Below are 17735 nucleotides of genomic sequence, written 5' to 3'. Positions count from 1 at the left end.
CTTTTCATGAGCATTTTTCAGTGCGTCACAAATGATAGAAAAAAAGGTAAGTCCGTGATAATACACATTTTAGTGACATGACATTTTAGTTAAATCTGACAGTTGTCAGATTTTATTTGCAATTTAGCAAAAAAACAAATCAATTGTGTTTATTGCATTTATAAAATGGTATTTTCTTTGATTTGTGTAGTCTTATAAATTGTTATATAACAAGCGGCGGGATCTCTTAATGACACAATCTGAAAGAACAAACACCTAAGACAAGACACAAAAGCAATAATCTATAAAGCAGCAATTAGACCTATATTGTCATACACGGCGAAAACAGGACCTGACACATCTAAAACGAGACGACTACTAAAAAGAACAGAGATGAAAATACTTCGACGAATATCAGGGAAAAATCTGTTGGATAGGGAGAGGAGCGGAAACATAAGAAGATCATGCAATGTAGAAGACATAAATGGATAGGTGACAAAACGAAAATAAAAGTGGAACGAACACATTAGTAGAATGGCAGAGGATACGATAGTACGAATAGCACGAGATAAGTCACCAAATGGACGAATAAGTATTAGCAGGCCAAGAAAAAATGGTGCGATAATTTAAACAATTTAGGGGGCTAATATTGAAGAAAAAACAGTCTTTAAAGCCTACATACAAGAATGAAAAAGAACAAAAAAATTGTTTTTCTCATGAAAAATATTGTTATTTTGATTTATTACACTTTTCCTAGGAACTTGTGACATATACATATAGGTACATACGGTGAACAAGCTGGCCTCCAGACTATGGGTGTCATCTTCATCGCTTGAAGCTGTTTACAGCGCAATGATGCTTTAAAGTTCATGTGTGACTATAATTATCTGATAAACAATATTACTTTTCGGGTTGACCCCAGCCGGAGTGGGGAAAAGATTTTTTAAAAAATATAAATACCTACAAGCTCAATCAAAGCATTATAGTTGAAATTTGTTCATAAAATCGGCAAAATGAAATTGGTAGGTTTTGTGTAGTGAATTACTGTGATTGTTTTAGTGAAAAACTTCATTTGCATTTATTGAATTTTAGTACTTTTGCGCAAAAACATCTATTGCGGATAGTTAACTGTTTTACATACTATTTACGTTCTTATAAACTTATTAAAATTAGCATTTTGATGTAATATTTGTTCCATCTAGGATTATTAACTGTGTGATTTATTTTTACTTTTTTGATAAAAGCTTTCTGATTTCGCATTAATCTCTTGCAAAATTTAAATTTTTATTCTAAAAATGGAAACGTTAGACAAGGATTATTATTTTCTTAATTATGTAAATTTATTACGAAAATATTGAAAAAGTATTCCTAATTGTGTTTTCCTACCTGTAATTTGACTTGTTATTTCTTATGCACCTTTTTTATGAGAAAAATAATCTAGTACATTTTTTTTTGATATTCAAAATATACATTTGCAACTCCGTTGTCTGATTCTATAAAAATGTTTTTCTGCCATATGAAATAGTCTGATTCCATATCAAAATCTCTGGCTAAATTTAAATTATGTTGATTCTAAAAATCAAAATTTTCAATTAAGAAATATCTTCATAAAGAAGTAATGTTCTTACAAAAATGATAAAAGATTTTTTCTTATATTTTATAGTTTTTTTTTTTGTTGTTTCTTGATCTGTTCTCTCGATCTTTCCTACCTCTGATTTGAGTTGTTTTTCTTTATACCTGTTCTCTTTGTCAAAGGCAATTTAATACATTTTTTTTTATTCAAAATATACATTTGCATAAATTCCGTTGTCCTTGGTCGTCATATACGTTTAACTATTTTCATGTTCTTTCACAGAGTATTTTTGAATTTTGTTTTTCTTCTACAAAGATTCAGATTCAAACACAACGTTCAAATATATTGTTTTATTTCTTGTTCGATTTTGAGTTCCTCTCATATTGTTCTGTTTGAGAGTCCATGCTACCACGCCATACAAGGTACTAAACACATATATTCTTAAAATCGTAGAGAGGGACTGTTCCTTCATTTTTATTACAATAATCTTAATACGGTTTTAATCGCGATATTTTGATCACTTGCCCCGTTTATCATAACTACCGGTTATTTTTAATTATCTACTGTTTGAATAGGAGTGGTATTTAGAGTTAGAGTTTAGAGGGGTATACCTATTCGTATATTGAGTTGGATTTTTTCTAAAAATCATATATTTGGTTTTCTGAGTATTAATCTCTATACCGTAGTTTTTTCTTACTCTCTAGTACATATTCATAATATACAGGGTGTCCCGAAAAGATTGGTCATAAATTATACCACAGATTCTGGGGTCAAAAATAGGTTGATTGAACCTCACTTACCTATATACAATAGTGCACACAAAAAAAGTTACAGCCCTTTGAAGTTACAAAATGAAAATCGATTTTTTTTCATATATCGAAAACTCTCAGAGATTTTTTATTGAAAATTGACATGTGGCATTTTTACGACAGCAATATCTTAAAAAAAAATTAAGTAAAATTTGTGCACCCCATACAAATTTTATGGGGGTTTTGTTCCCTTAAACCCCCCCAAACTTTTGTGTACGTTCCAATTAAATTATTATTATGGCACTATTAGTTAAACACATTATTTTTAAAACTTTTTTGCCTCTTAGTACTTTTTCGATAAGCCAGTGTTTACCGAGATATTTTGAATATTTGTCGAATCCACTACATATTTGTATATGGTTAAGTACGGTTATAGAGACCTGTTAATAATCTGAAAATTTATTTATAATTTACATTTTTAGGTATATTTTGAAAAAGAAGCTACATCTCGATAAAAGGTGACTTATGAACAAAAGACTAAGAGACAAAAGTTTTAAAAACACTCTGTTTAACTAATGGTACCACAATAATAGTTTAATTGGAACGTACACAAACATTAGGGGGGTTTAAAGGAACAAAACCCCCATAAAATTTTTACGTAAATATATTGAAAAAGAAGCCGCATCTCAATAAAAACTGGCTTATCGAAAAAATACTAAGAGGCAAAAAAGTTTTAAAAACGTTGTGTTTAACTAATGGTACCACAATAATGAATTAATTGGAATGTACACAAAAGTTTGGGGGGGTATAAGGGAACAAAATCCCCATAAATTTTTTATGGGGTGGACAAATTTCACTATAATTTTGTTTTAAGATGTTCCTGATATAAGAATTATACATATCCATTTTCAATAAAAAATCTCTAATAGTTTTCGATATATTGAAAAAAATCGATTTTCATTTTGTAACTTCGAAGGGCTGTAACTTTTTTTGTGAGCACATTTGTACTAAGGTAAGTTAGGTTCAATCGAACTATTTTTGACCCCAGAATGTGTGGTATAATTTATGACCATTCTTTTCGGGACACCCTGTATATTGCATATTCTCTAATCAAAGTTGAAGCTCTTCCCATGTTCTTGCCAATAGAACAGTGGTATGTAATTATTCCTTCATTTGCGCTTGATAAACTTCTTGGCAAATATATTCACTATCAACGTTATAGAGTAGTGGCGTCAACATGTATCCCTGTCTAACTACTCAAGTTATTCTTTTCTCTTTTGAAAAAATACCTTCTGTTGTTATAATATTTGCTTACTGATTAAGTGATTACAATGTAAATCCACGATTATTCTTAGATATTTGTCATAAATATATATTATGCTTTTGCTCCCAAAAAAGCTTTGAGTAAATCAAAATACCTTGTCAAAAGGCTTTTCTAAATTGATAAAAGAGACTCAAATCGATATCTGTTAATTGACATTTAAGCATCATTGTGTGAGGTTATTTAGAAAAAACAGAGCTTCTCTAGTGTCTAGCTCTTTATTGAATCTCATCTTTCTTATGAAAGATTTTTAGAAACACCTTAAGCGTATGACTTATTTATGAGATTGTTTGATAAGGGGAAAATTCTTTTGTATTAGCTTTTTTCACACTATTGTAATAAGTGCGACTGTTTATTGAAATAATGGTTATAGTCGGTTCGCTAAACTCAGACATAAATGGCTAGTGATTTTAGTAAATAATTTTGCCAATTTAGTAAAATTGGCAAAAAAATAATTACTAAATAGTTAATAATTACTAAATAGTTAGTAATTTTGTCAATTTTGGTAAAATTGGTCAAAAACAAAAAAATTACCTACTAAAATCACTAGCCAGTTGTGTCTGAGTTTAGCGAACCGACTGTACCATGGTGATTGTTATGCCTGTTTTCTATTTTTAGTGGCCTGTGTTTTTTATTGTAGTCATATTTTCGTCGAAATTATATTTATTGATTTGTGCGTCCGTAATAGTACCCCATCTTTTTTCTGTAAAAGTTTGCAAAGTTTTTATCACCGATTACTTTTTCCTTGATAACCTTAATTAAATTTTCTTGTTTATTATAAATATTATTGTCTGCTGTAAGGTTAACTTGGATAACGATATCAAACTTCTATTTTTTATATGTCAATAACAAACTCTAGTAAATTATACAGAAATTCACCTCTTACATCCTACGTGAATAAACATACTTAGAGCATTAAATTTGTATGTATTTGTGAACCTTCATCTAATAAGTAATTACTTTAAACAAATACTTGTTATTTAATAAGTCGATAAGCAATAGTTAACTTGGTAAAGGAAGTGGGTCGTTATAATTATGTTTGTTTTGTAGAAATATAATCGGTGAATTTTTAGAAACGCGGAATGTTCTTGAAAGAAAAATCATCTCTATTTATGCCGCCTCACATCTGTGTCTTAGTTTAATTCTCATTAATAATATTAATCCTTTACCTTTTATTATTCGTTTGGTTCCTCTCGGTGGTCGGTAGTGATTACAAAATCGATCTTTGACATGGATTTTGGTGTTTTTCTGCTTCTTTCGAAGCAAGATCTTTCTATCGAAGATTGAATATCAACATGTCAGTTCTTATTTTACTTACAGCAGCTCTAAATAGTTGATTAGAGCTCAGACTGAACCATTCTATTTATTTTGCCCTCTACAATCAAACGCAGCAGCCTATAACGACGACCCCTTGCTATATGACCGAAATATTCAAGTCTCCGCCTCTTATAATTTCTTCCCTCTTATTAACCGTATCAAGGAATTCAATATTGCTGATTTTGTCTATCCATGATATTCGTAGCATTCTTCGATAACACCAACGCTCAAAATTGGTGTTGTTAAATGTATATTAAAATTTATATTGTGGTCTAATTATTTACTTTTCATGCGTAATAATTCATTATGGGCATACATGTTTATCAGTTTTTCTCAGTTTCCATTTGTTTGTCCTTCGTTGAATCTCTGCATAATTCCTGGTATGGTGGTACTCCTAATTATTGAATTTAAATCGCCTACTACGATTATAACGTTCCCTATTATTAATGTTGTCTTGCATGACGTGTAGATTGTCAAAGGATCGTTTTCTTTTTCATTGCTTATAATATAAGGTATATAAATAAGTATAAAATGGCTCTTTCTATCAACGTCATTTTTTTAATGAAATCGGTATTATGTTCTGTTTTCCATATTTAACTCCTTCAATTCTATTTTCCTATGTCTTCTTCTTCTTCGTCTTTTTGTATAGACATGACTCTGTCTGTTTTTTCAATGTGCCTCTAGTAAGTTGTCATTCCATAATTTTCATCGTCTTAACACTGATCGTCTTCCTATTGGGGAACCGTCTCTCGCTGTCCTGACTACCCTATTTGTTGTCATTCGGCTTATGTGGTCATTCCATTCTATTCTTCTATTCCTTACCCAGTTATTAATGTTATCCATCTTGCATATCCGTCAATAACTGTACTTCTAACTCTGTCCCATAGAGTCTTACCATCGATTTTTCGAAGGGTTTTCATCTCCGCTGTTTCGAGCAATCTTTTTGTCCTCTCTGTGTTGGGTCGTGTTTCTGCCGCGTATATGTCATTATTGTTCTGATAACTGTTTTGTAAATTCTGCCTTTCATTTCTTTTCCGATATTTTTATTTCTCCATATTGTGTCATTCAGGCAATCTGCGGCTCTGTTTGCTCTATTCACTTGATCTTCCATTTCTGTTTCGAGTCTTCCGTAGCTAGATAGTGTGATGCCTAGGTATTTAAACTCCATCACTTGTTCTATTATCTGACCTTCCAGCTCCAATTTACGTCTTATTGGATCTGCTGTTATAACCATGCATTTTGTCTTTTTTGAGAAAATTAACATGTTAAATTTTCTGGTGATTATGTTAAATTGGTGCAGCATACGTTGTAAATCATCTTCAGTTTGAGAGATTAGTATTGCATCATCCGCATAGCAGATTACTTTAAGTTGTTTTTCTCCCATTTGGTATCCTTTTTTAGTTCTTGCTTTTTTTATTATTTCGTCCATGATCAGGTTGAACAATAAAGGACTCAAGGAATCAAGGAATCCCCTGTCTTATCCCATTGCCGGCTTCAATTGGGTCAGTTAGTTCATCTTCCACTTTTACTTTTATTGTGTTGTTCGGGTAGATGTTTTCTATCGTTTTAATTATTCCCAGAGGTACCTCTCTCGAGTATAACAAGTGAATAACGTCCTTTAATGTGACCCTGTCAAATGCTTTCTTAAGCTCCACGAAACATAAATATGCCGGTTTGTTGTATTCCAACGATTTCTCTTGAACTTGCCTCATTATAAATATAGCGTCAGTGCATGACTTTCCCGACCTAAAACCTTGTTGTTCTTCTGCTAATGTTATAATTTCATTCAATTTGTTTGTTATCACTTTGGTTGTTAATTTTAATGTTGTGTTTAATAAGTTAATCCCTCTGTAATTCTCCGGGTCTGATTTGTCTCCTTTTTGATGAGAGGTATTAGGATGCTTGATCTCCATTCTTGTGGTATTCTGTTTTGTTCTATTACCTTTTGTATTAGTTTTAATAGTTGTTTAGTTAGATCTTGTCCTCCGTACTTTAGGAGTGCGTTCGATATTCGGTCCTCTCCTGGAGATTTTCTATTTTTTAATTTTAATATGTCTTGTAAAGTAATATTACTACTCTTGTCTGAGCTCAAGCATCCATCTCAATTTCAGTAACATAGAATAATTATGTATGTTTTGGTTCCAGTTCTTAAATAATTTCTTGGTAAATATGTAGAACTCCAGTATGCGGCGATATAGCTCACGACTCGTGTTATTTTGTCATCTATGATCCGTGCTTTCTCTTAGACAATTCTCTATGAGAAGTACGGCAAGAAATGGGGACTTGCGTCTCGCTGTCACTCACACTTTCGGACGAGCGGATACGTTTAAAGCGAATACAGATAATGTCTATTTTTAATTATTTATTTATGAAAAATTGTAATCCTATATTACCTGTTAAAATACATTGAAGGTAAATATGTTAATTCGATTTACGTACTTAATTAGTAGAATACTTCTCTTTTTAGATCTTAGCAGTTCTAGCCATTTCTGCCGCATATTGCGTAGCTGCCCCAGCAGAACCAAACAAGGAACCCATTCCAATAGTTAAATTCGAAAATGAAGGAGTAAATGCGGACGGATCCTACAGTTGGAAGTATGTTAAATATTATATAAATCAAACTGTCCTCATAATCATGTTTCAGGGAATAATAGTTTGTAAACATTATGTTAACAATATTATAAACAAGTATATTTTTTCTACCATGGAGCTACAGCCCAAGTCGGACTCTAGTAACCACCAGTATCCTCCTCGAAGCATCCCTTTTCTTGGATGCTGTTCTCCCGTTATCCACCCCCAATATCTCTTTAGCATCGGTTCTCAATTCCCTGAGTTAGTTTCTCTACCCATTATTTGGTTTTTCTAGTGGCCGAGGTCCTACCATAGTTTCATTAAGCATTCAACTAGGTCTTCTCTGTTATCCACTCTTATGAGGTGACCTGACTAGCACTATCTTTGTCTTTTTGCAGAATTTGCTATAAAAGATTATTTTTGATAATTTTGTATTAATGGTGGTATTATTCACATACTCTTGTCGCAGAACGAACGGTTCTATTTTCAATATCAATGTAAATATATTTCCTTCAGAATTATTATTAAAGTTTGTTTTTTCTGTCGTGATATATGTTTCTGCGTCATATGTTGCTCTTGGTCAAGTGATGATTTTACGTATGTTGGACTTTACTTCCTTATAGATGTATTTGGATTAAAACACCTGTGACAAAGAGCTTTATTGTTGCTTTAAACAAACTTATCCTTTTCTGTATTTTCTTCTCGTCTCTGCCGTTCTAAGGTATTAGACCTGGATCCCGCGTAAGAGAAAAAAGTTGATTAATAGCAAGCTGAAAATTTGTTAGTAGCTTAACGGTGTCTAGTCGGACAAACATTGATGCACGGGAACACTGGAACAGGGGAAGTTTTAACGGTGGAACATGGTAAACGTGTCGTCCTGACAAGTTTATGATGGTGAAAAATAGCAAGTTGTTTTTAAGTTTATTCAATAGCCAACGTTATATAATATATGAAAAAATGTTTGTCCGACAAAAAGGTTGGGCATTTTAACGAGTCCGACACGTAGAACATGTCACATCACAGGAACTATGTTGGTGATGAATAGCAGTCTGATTTTTGCATGAGAGTTTAATGAAAGGTTAAAAAAGCAATTGGAAGTTCTGTCGGACAAAATTAATGGGAAATTTTCCTAGTCGGACATTCTAAACATGTAAGATATAGACAAAAATGTTTGTGATAAATAGCAAGCTAATTTTGATTTGTTTATGTACAAATTATATTTTGTAACGCAAAAAGTTATATGTCGGACAAAAAGTTTGGGCAAATCGAAGGAAATAAATAAAAAACATTTTTTCAGAATGACTTAGTCACATATTGATAAAGCTATTTTAGTTGTATATTATTATTTATATTCACATATTTGCATGTGCATATATATGCATATATTCACATATTTGCATGCACACTCCAAAAACAGTGAGGTAAGTATCAGTGCATGTATATATTGCAAAACAATTATTTTTTGGGTGGAGTTTGTTCTAGATATTCTCAAAATGACAATAAAAAATGTCAAAGAACATGTGAAAGCAATCTCTTAGGGTTTTCTAATTAGGCGCATCAGAAAGTACGGAAAATTTGCTACAAAAAACGTTGTATACATTTTTTTCCATACTCAAATATTAACCTTGTAAACGACATTGAAAAATGTGAAGAGTCTTAAACTTTGGTGCTTATAAGAATAGACGTAAATATGACACATTATGCTTATTAATAGAAGTATGTATTAGAAGGCTGCATTTGTCAGTGTGACACTTTGTGCTATACAAAGTAGTATTTGAAAGTACATGGTCTCTGAGTTTCTGTTTGCGACGTGTGTTGGAAATTAAATTTTATATTAACTATGGAGTGTTTTTGTGTCTATTTTTGAGTGTAAACAGTTTAAATTTTAAGTCGCCAAATCAAAAGTGAAATCATTCAACGGAACATTTTTGAGTAATTTTCGAACATTTTACAAAGTTAGTAAAATACTTGGTCATCAATTCAATGATATTCAGTTGCCAGATAATTGTGAAAATTCTATTGAATATCATTCTTCGTGCTATAATGCTTTGCTTGATTGAAAAAGGGTACCTAAATAAATTATTACTAAAATTGTATCACGTAATTTTTCTCAACTTTCTACAAATGAAATAATAATGTAATTAATATGTCACATGGCTAGAAATAATTTGCTGCCAAAATAAATCGATTAGTTTAAATTTGAAGTTACGATTGCAATTTATTATGAATTATTGTCAAAAGTGACAGTTTTTCTTAAATGGAAATGTATTCATAGACATAAGGGTAGACAGGGAATACAGTGCAAAAAGTCGATAGGTGGTCTATCTATCTCTTTTAACCAAGCGATCCCGCGCATGTGGCAGACAAAGATAGCTAGACCACTCAATCCATAATATAATTTGCTTGATCTACTATAAATGTATTACAGTGAGGTATCTAAATGATGTTGAGATAAATCGAAAGATATCGATTGTAATTGATTGCAGGTACTTTTGACATAGAATAATCACCCCTTATTGAAATTTCAAATATTATTTTTTTAAATTGTCCGACTACAAAATCTACCCCTTATTTTTTTCCGACAATAGTCATTCTTGGTAAGGAATAATTTACTTAATTAAATTTCGTCTTTGTCGGAAAGCTATTTATCACCAGCATTTTTGTCTATATCTTACCTGTTTAGAATGTCCGACTACGAAAACTTCCCATTAATTTTGTCGGACAGAACTTCCAATTGCTTTTTTAACCTTTCATTAAACTCTCATACAAAAATCAGACTGCTATTCATCACCAACATAATTCCTGTGATGTGACATGTTCTACGTGTCGGACTCGTTAAAATGCCCAACATTTTTGTCGGACAAACATTTTCTCATATTACATAACGTTGGCTATCGAATAAATTTAAAAACAACTTGCTATTTTTCACAATCATAAACTTGTCAGGACGACACGTTGATCATGCTCCACAGTTAAAACTTCCCCTGTTCCAGTGTTCCCGTGCATCAAAGTTTGTCCGACTAGACACCGTTAAGCTATTAACAAATTTTCAGCTTGCTATTAATCAACTTTTCTTTCTTACGCGGGATCCAGGTCTATATCTGTACGGTCAGGTATTTGAGCTGTGTTTACAACTCCAATTTTTGCGTCGTCTGTTGTCAAATTTTGTAAGTTTAGTTGTTTTGTGGCTTGTATTAGGGTACCTTTAGGGTACGTTTAGTTTTATGTACATTTATGGCTAGCTCCATTCCTTTTCGAATTTTCTTCAAGGTCTACTTTTACAAGCTCTACATTTACCTATTAAACCATTTAATGTATTTTGTATTCTATCATCATAGTAGTTTGCTGTCTGTTTTAAACACTGTTTCAACTGGGAAGTGTGAGGTTATACTCATTATTGTGGCGCTAAATTCCGAAATGCTTCTTCAGTTGCAAAAACACAGGATTGCTAGATCGGGGGCTGTCTAAAGGATAAAGAAACTGCTAGTCAAAAATTTTCAACTTGATAAAATATAAAATAATGTTAAATTAAAAACTTTATTGGGACGATTTTCTGGTTACACCTCCGTGGCTTTTATAAATGCAAGCCAATCGGATGCTGGAGCTAGGAAGATAAGGAAATTCTATAATTTGCAATTCACGTTCCACTTGTCCAGCGTGGAAATATTCCAACAAAAATGGAACCCTAGATACTCAGATAGGAGTAATACTAATAGAAATAAAAATGAATAACCATTTTTGTCTCATTGCATTACGAAACCAAAGCTGTTTTATATTTCAATTTGTTTAGAGGGCGCAACAAGGCCCTTGCCGAACGGTTTCAAAATTCGTTAATTTTTTATCAGAGAATGCGTATGTTGCTATCTCTAAACCACACTGAAATAATCCAGATGACTAGCCTCGTATTGCAACTAACAAAATGGTCTAGGTGTCATAGCGATATCTGCTAGATACAAGTCAAAGTTTTCAACTGAATAAGATATAAAATATTCATCATCATCATTCTATTTGCCTTATCCCTAAGCGGGGTCGGCTTCCCTAATTGCATTTCTCCACATAATTCTATCTTGGGTCATATCAATGTTAATCCCTTTTACCAACATGTCCTGCCTTATCGTCTCCTCCCAGGTCTCTTTGGTCTTCCTTTCGTACCCCTTCCAGGAATCTGCACTTCAGCTATGCTTTGTATTAGGTGATTAACGTCTCGACGTTAAACATGACCAAACCATCTTAACCTAAGCTCTCTCATTTTGGCATTAATTGGTGCAACACCTAGACTTCCCCTAATATACTCATTTCTAATTTCATCTTTCTTTGTCACTCCACACATCCATCAAAGCACTCTCATTTCCCCCACATGCATTCGTTGTTCCTCTGTCTTTTTCACTGCTTAACATTCAGTTCCGTACATCATAGCGAGTATTATCTCTGTTTTATAGAATTTTCCCTTCAGCTTCATTGGAATTTTTCTGTCATACAACACACCACTCGTTTATTTCCACTTCATTCATCCAGCCCTAATTCTACTGCATGCATCTCCATCTATTTCTCCATTACTCTGTAATACCGACCCTAGGTACTTAAAACTATTGCTTTTCACAATCATTTCACCATTCAAAGATACCATTTTATTTGTAGTAACTCCATCTTTAAATCAACATTACAAATTCTCTGTTTTTGTCCTACTAAGTTTTAAACCTTTTTTTCTCCAGAGCTTGTCTCCACGGTTCCAGTTTTTGTTCTAAGTCTCTTTCACTATTTCCTACTAACACTTCATCATCAGCATACATTAGGCACCATGGAATGCTACCCTGTAGTTTCGCTGTTATCTGGTCCAAAACTAATGAGAATAAATAAGGAATAAGCACCGAGCCTTGGTGCAATCCTACTTTCACCTGAAATTTATCAGTCTCTCCCACACCTGTCCTAACACTAGTCGTTACTCCCTCATACATATTTCTTACAATCTTTACATATTCGTCAGGGACTCCTTTCTTATTGAGTGCCCACCACAGAATCCCTCGGGGAACTCTATCATATGCTTTCGCAAGAGCAATGAATAGAATATGAGCGTTGGTCTCTTTATTCCTGTATTTTTTCCTCAGTTGCCTTACACTGAAAATTACATCTATTGTTGAAATACCCTGCATAAAATACCCTTTGGTTTCTGTACGTATCCCTCTGTCAATTACTCTCTTCCATATTTTCATGGTGTGGCAAAGTAGTTTTATAGCCTTGTAGTTTGTACATTGTTGTATGCGTCCCTTGTTTTTGTAGACAGGTACTTATATACTGCTTCTCCATTCGTCTGGCATTTGCCCAACTTCCATAATTCTATTAAATAGACCTGCTAGCCAACTTATTCCTGTCTCTCCCAATGCTCTCTATACTTCACAGGAATGTCATCTGGTCCGACTGCTTTTCCTTTCTTTATTTTTTGAAGCGCTTGAGCCACTTCCTCGTTTGTAATTCTGGTAACCATTGCTATAACTGTCTTCGTTAACTCCACAGGCTGCCTGTCAAATTCTTCATTTAATAAACTGTCAAAATACTTTCTCCATCTCATTTTGATATCCTTTTTCTGAATTAGTATTTTATTATTTTCATCTCGGATACATCTAATCTGATTAAAATCTCTTGCTTTCTTTGCTCTTTGTTTGGCTATTTTATATATTTTTGCGTCGCCTTCCCTGGTATCAAGTTGATCGTATAGGTTTGAATACGCTTCTGCTTTAGCTTTTGCTACTGCTACTTTCGCTTCTTTTTTGGCGACCATATAGTTTTGAAGATCTATGTCCGATCTGGTTTCTTGCCACTTTTTATATAATTTTCCCTTCTCTTTTATTTTTTCTTGTACTTCATTTTACCACCACCAAGTCTCTTTATCCTCAAACTTCTTTCCTGACGTTTTAGCAAGTGTTTCAATAGCCGTCTCTCTAATAATATTGACCATTTTTCTCTAAATTGTGTTAGGGCTTCCTTTCATGTTCCAACACATAGCATCCAACATAGCATCCACCACTTGATTTTTTGTGGTCCTCTCCGATATTTTTGTTTGGTTTCGCATTTTACTTCGATGTCCAGAACAAGCAGCTTATGTTGTTGGCTTACTGTCTCACTAACTATTACCTTGCAGTCCCTGTATTCACGTATGTCTTCTTTCCTTATCATGAAGTAGTCTATTTGGGATTGATGTTGTCCAGTTTTGTAGACAATAATTTTGTAGGGAATAAGATATAAAATATTATTAAATTAAAAACTTTATTTGGACCATTTTTTGGTTACACCTCCGTGTCATCTAAAAATGCAAGCCAATTGGATGCTGAAGCTAGGAAATTGTTTTTCATCCAAATCGTATGATCACAAAATAACCAGTGATCAATAAAGATCACCCACTCCATGTCTCGCCTTTCGCTGATCTTGGAAAGCTCTCACCAAATATATAGATTAAAATGATCTGTAAATCAGAAACTTGAGCTAAATCAATTTCTTTCTTTTAGTTATGAAACCGGAAACAACATAATTGCCCACGAGCAAGGAACAGTTAAAGCCGGAGGAAAACCCGACGAATCTGAATTGGAGGTTGTAGGAGGTTATGAATACACCGACAACGAGGGCAACAAGGTTCAGATCTCCTACATCGCCAACAAAGACGGGTTCCAACCTCAAGGAGACGTTCTCCCCACTCCTCCACCAATCCCACCAGCGATCGTCAGACTTCTGGAATACCTCAAAGCACATCCATCTGAAGAAGATGAAAAAGAACAAAACAAAGTTTAAAGTTTAGTTAGATAAATGGCAGTTTTTGTAAATATTTTGTAAATAAAATATATTTTAAAAAATAACTCTTTTTGAATAAGTTTCATTCTTCGCACTGTTCGCGCTCAAATGACTATAACAATTACACTTTTATAAAAAAGAACTTTTTATAATAAAACCTTTTTATTATTTATAGGAGAGAATATAAAATAATTTGACGATATAAAATGTTTAAAATTCCAAAAATTACACTATAATAAAAAAGTGCTTTTTGTAATAACAAGGTTTTGTTATATAGAGGACATAACATGTTTCGAAAGAATAAAATATGAATTTTTAGTAGGTGTATTAACTGTTAAAATTATAATCTACTACATCTCTTAAAAGAATTAGACATTTTCAAATGGGACAAAAACTCATATATTCCATTTATAATACACTTTAATATGGCGTAGAAAAAATCATCCCCTAAATATTCTTCCCTTAGTTACAACCCCCAACTTTAATCTTTAATAACTATATCATCTACTATATTCATCATCATCATTCTCTTTGCCTTATCCCTAAGCGGGGTCGACTTCCCTAATTGCATTTCTCCACATAATTCTATCTTGGGTCTTATCAGTTTTAATCCCCTTTACCAACATGTCCTGCCTTATCGTCTCCCCCAGGTCTCCTTTGGTCTTCCTCTCCTACTCCTTCCAGGAATCTGCACTTCAGCTATGCTTCGTATTAGGTGATTAACGTCTCGACGTTAAACATGACCAAACCATCTTAACCTAAGCTCTCTCATATTGGCATTAATTGGTGCAACACCTAGACTTCCCCTAATATACTCATTTCTAATTTTATCCTTCTTTGTCACTCCACTACGCTATATTAAAATATATTACAAATGAAATAGATCAGTTTTTGTCCCATTCAAAAATCTCTATTCGTTTAAGAGATATAGCCTGGCTAAATTAGTTTGGGACACCCTGTATAATAATTAACTTATAAAATATGAATTTTAAGGGCCGGTTCTTCGAACTTTAATCAAAAATGATCATTATCAAATATTTAATTACTCTCACGACTGTCAATGTCAACTTTGATTGGGTTGCTGAAAACATAATTATTGTTTACAATTATGAAATTAGTTAATCAATTATGTTAATAATTGTTATGTTAATTGATTAACTGATCTCATAATTATAATCAATTATATTTTCAGCAACCCAACCAAAGTTGACATTGACAGTTGTGACAGTAATTAAATATTTGATAGTAATCATTGTTGATTAGCGTTCGAACAACCGGCTCTTAGTATATCAACTTTTAATTATTTATTAAAAAAATTAAAAAAAGATACGCAATAGCCGAGTTCGAACTAGGGAACTCTCGATCTGCAGTCTAATGCCACTGACCCACCATCAATTTGTAGATATCGATTTATTAACGTACTTTAAAATATCATTGCATTAGTCACATTTTTAAAATAGTTTGAAATAAAAAAATCGATTTATCCATACAGGGTGATTGATTAGTGGGGTAAAGCTCCGTAGATTCGTTATAGCAATAGATAGCAATAAAAGTTAATAACAAAAATTGTAACCAACTTTGATTATAGATTGATAATCAGTAATCGTAAATTGCCAGTTTTAGACAACTCAGCCATGGCTTGCCTAAAATTTAGATAAATTTAGACCCGTTTTGCTGTGAAAGATGAAAATATCTCGAAAACTAATAAATTTAGACATAGGGAATGTTATATTAAAAATTAAAGTACGGTAATGGTACCTTTCCATAGTGATATAAAATACAGGGTCCCTCATTTAAAATTACTGAGAACATAATGTACTTGCGTTTTGACTCACCTTGTAGTCAATATAAAGAAAATTAGCAACATCGATCATTTATGAAAATTTTGACTATAAATAAAAAAATATATGGCATTAATAAACCATTGCCGTTGTGCTTATTTTTATGTATACAGGGAGTTAAACTTGTTACGATTTTCATATAAAATTGGTTATAACTTTGTAAATACCCTGTATAACATACCAAACATTTATATTTTTTAATGGAGAAGTTAAGAAGATTTCGAATATAAAATAAAATATAGGGTGTTTCATTTAAAAAAACATAATTTTGATCTGACACTATGTTATCGAACACCCTGTAACATTCTAACTCATTTTGTAATATGAAGTTTAAAGTTGGCTACAATTTTTGTTATTAACTTTTATCGCTATCCATTACTATAACGGATCTACGGTTTTACCCCACTAATCAATCACCCTGTATAATAGCAGTTAAATATTGCATTGTTAGCTAGTTCTAAGCTATGCTGAAAATTTCAGGTACCTAGGTAGCCTAGAACTATTTTTAAAATGGATTACAAAATTTGCGGAGACCGTGACAACAACCAAGCCAAGTATATAAAAACGTTTTAAAAATATTCAATACCTACGTGAATAAAAGTTAACCAACACTGGCAATCTAAGCGTATGAAAATATGTGTATATTTTAATTAATATGTTTGCTAGGGTTATAGTTATTTAACGTATAGACTAAGAGCCGCTATAGGTGAAATTTTTAATCATTTTAGGCACGACGGGACCCTATAACTTAAATAGTAGAACCTAAAAGAAAACGTTTGAGCACTGTGCCGTCACTTTTCAGTGGCACATGCGTCTACAATGGCGCGTCAAACTTTCCACTTATGGACGGGATACATAAATTAAAAAATACCCCCCCTTATTAACAGAATTTAATTTTTTTAATTTTTTTAAGTTCTATGTGATTAAGACATAATATTCATCGTAATTTTAACCCACCACCCCTTCTCCCTGCCCCCACCATCAAAAACTTTATTTTTCGATTTTATTTTTTTTTTGATGGGATGCAATCAATTTTAAAATTTCAAAAAATTCACAAGCATAGTTAAGGCTTTTATAAAAGACGTCTATTTTTTATAGACCTGTAGGTTGAGTTTACATAACCTCAAAAAAATTTTAAAATTTTTCTTTTGGAAAAAAGTATATAACTTTTTTTTGGGGATAGCTGCAGACCTAATTTTTTCTTAGTCTTGTGTATTTTATCAAGCACTATATTCATAATTTTTTTCAGATTTTTCTGTAACGCTGGCCACCTTTAAAAATCCAAAAAAACTGTTTTTTAAGGGGGTTTTGGGGGGTTTGAACGTGTTTTTCTGATTTTTAAATATTCTAAAGGACTCAGTTACTTCAAGTTACATATAGCCTATAAAAACAAAATTGATTTGATATATTATGAAGTCTATAAAATAAGGAAAATCCCCCAAAACCCCCCAAAAAACAGTTTTTCGCATTTTTGAAGGTGGGGAGCCTTAAAAAAAACCGAAAAAAGATTAAAAATATAGTGTTTGATAAAACACATAAGATTAAGAAAAAATTAGACCTGCAGCTATTCCTCAAAAAAAGTTATACGCTTTTATGAAAAAAAA

At 32.5% G+C, this 17735-nt stretch overlaps 1 protein-coding gene across 1 annotated transcript; it reads left to right on the top strand.

The window, feature by feature from the left end:
• The first annotated feature begins 856 nt into the window (after positions 1-856).
• LOC114325726 (endocuticle structural glycoprotein ABD-4) lies at positions 857-14355 on the top strand. The gene is made up of 3 exons (XM_028273856.2): positions 857-1001; positions 7407-7534; positions 14011-14355. Exons 1-3 carry the CDS (start codon positions 993-995, stop codon positions 14288-14290), a joined length of 417 nt encoding a protein of 138 aa, XP_028129657.2. The 5' UTR covers positions 857-992; the 3' UTR covers positions 14291-14355.
• The last annotated feature ends 3380 nt before the right edge of the window (positions 14356-17735 follow it).

This window comes from Diabrotica virgifera, chromosome 7 (assembly GCF_917563875.1).
Source record: "Diabrotica virgifera virgifera chromosome 7, PGI_DIABVI_V3a".
Classification (NCBI taxonomy): Eukaryota; Metazoa; Arthropoda; class Insecta; order Coleoptera; family Chrysomelidae; genus Diabrotica; species Diabrotica virgifera.
The sequence above is the reverse complement of the archived record's forward strand: the minus strand, read 5'-3'. Positions and strand labels throughout refer to the sequence as shown.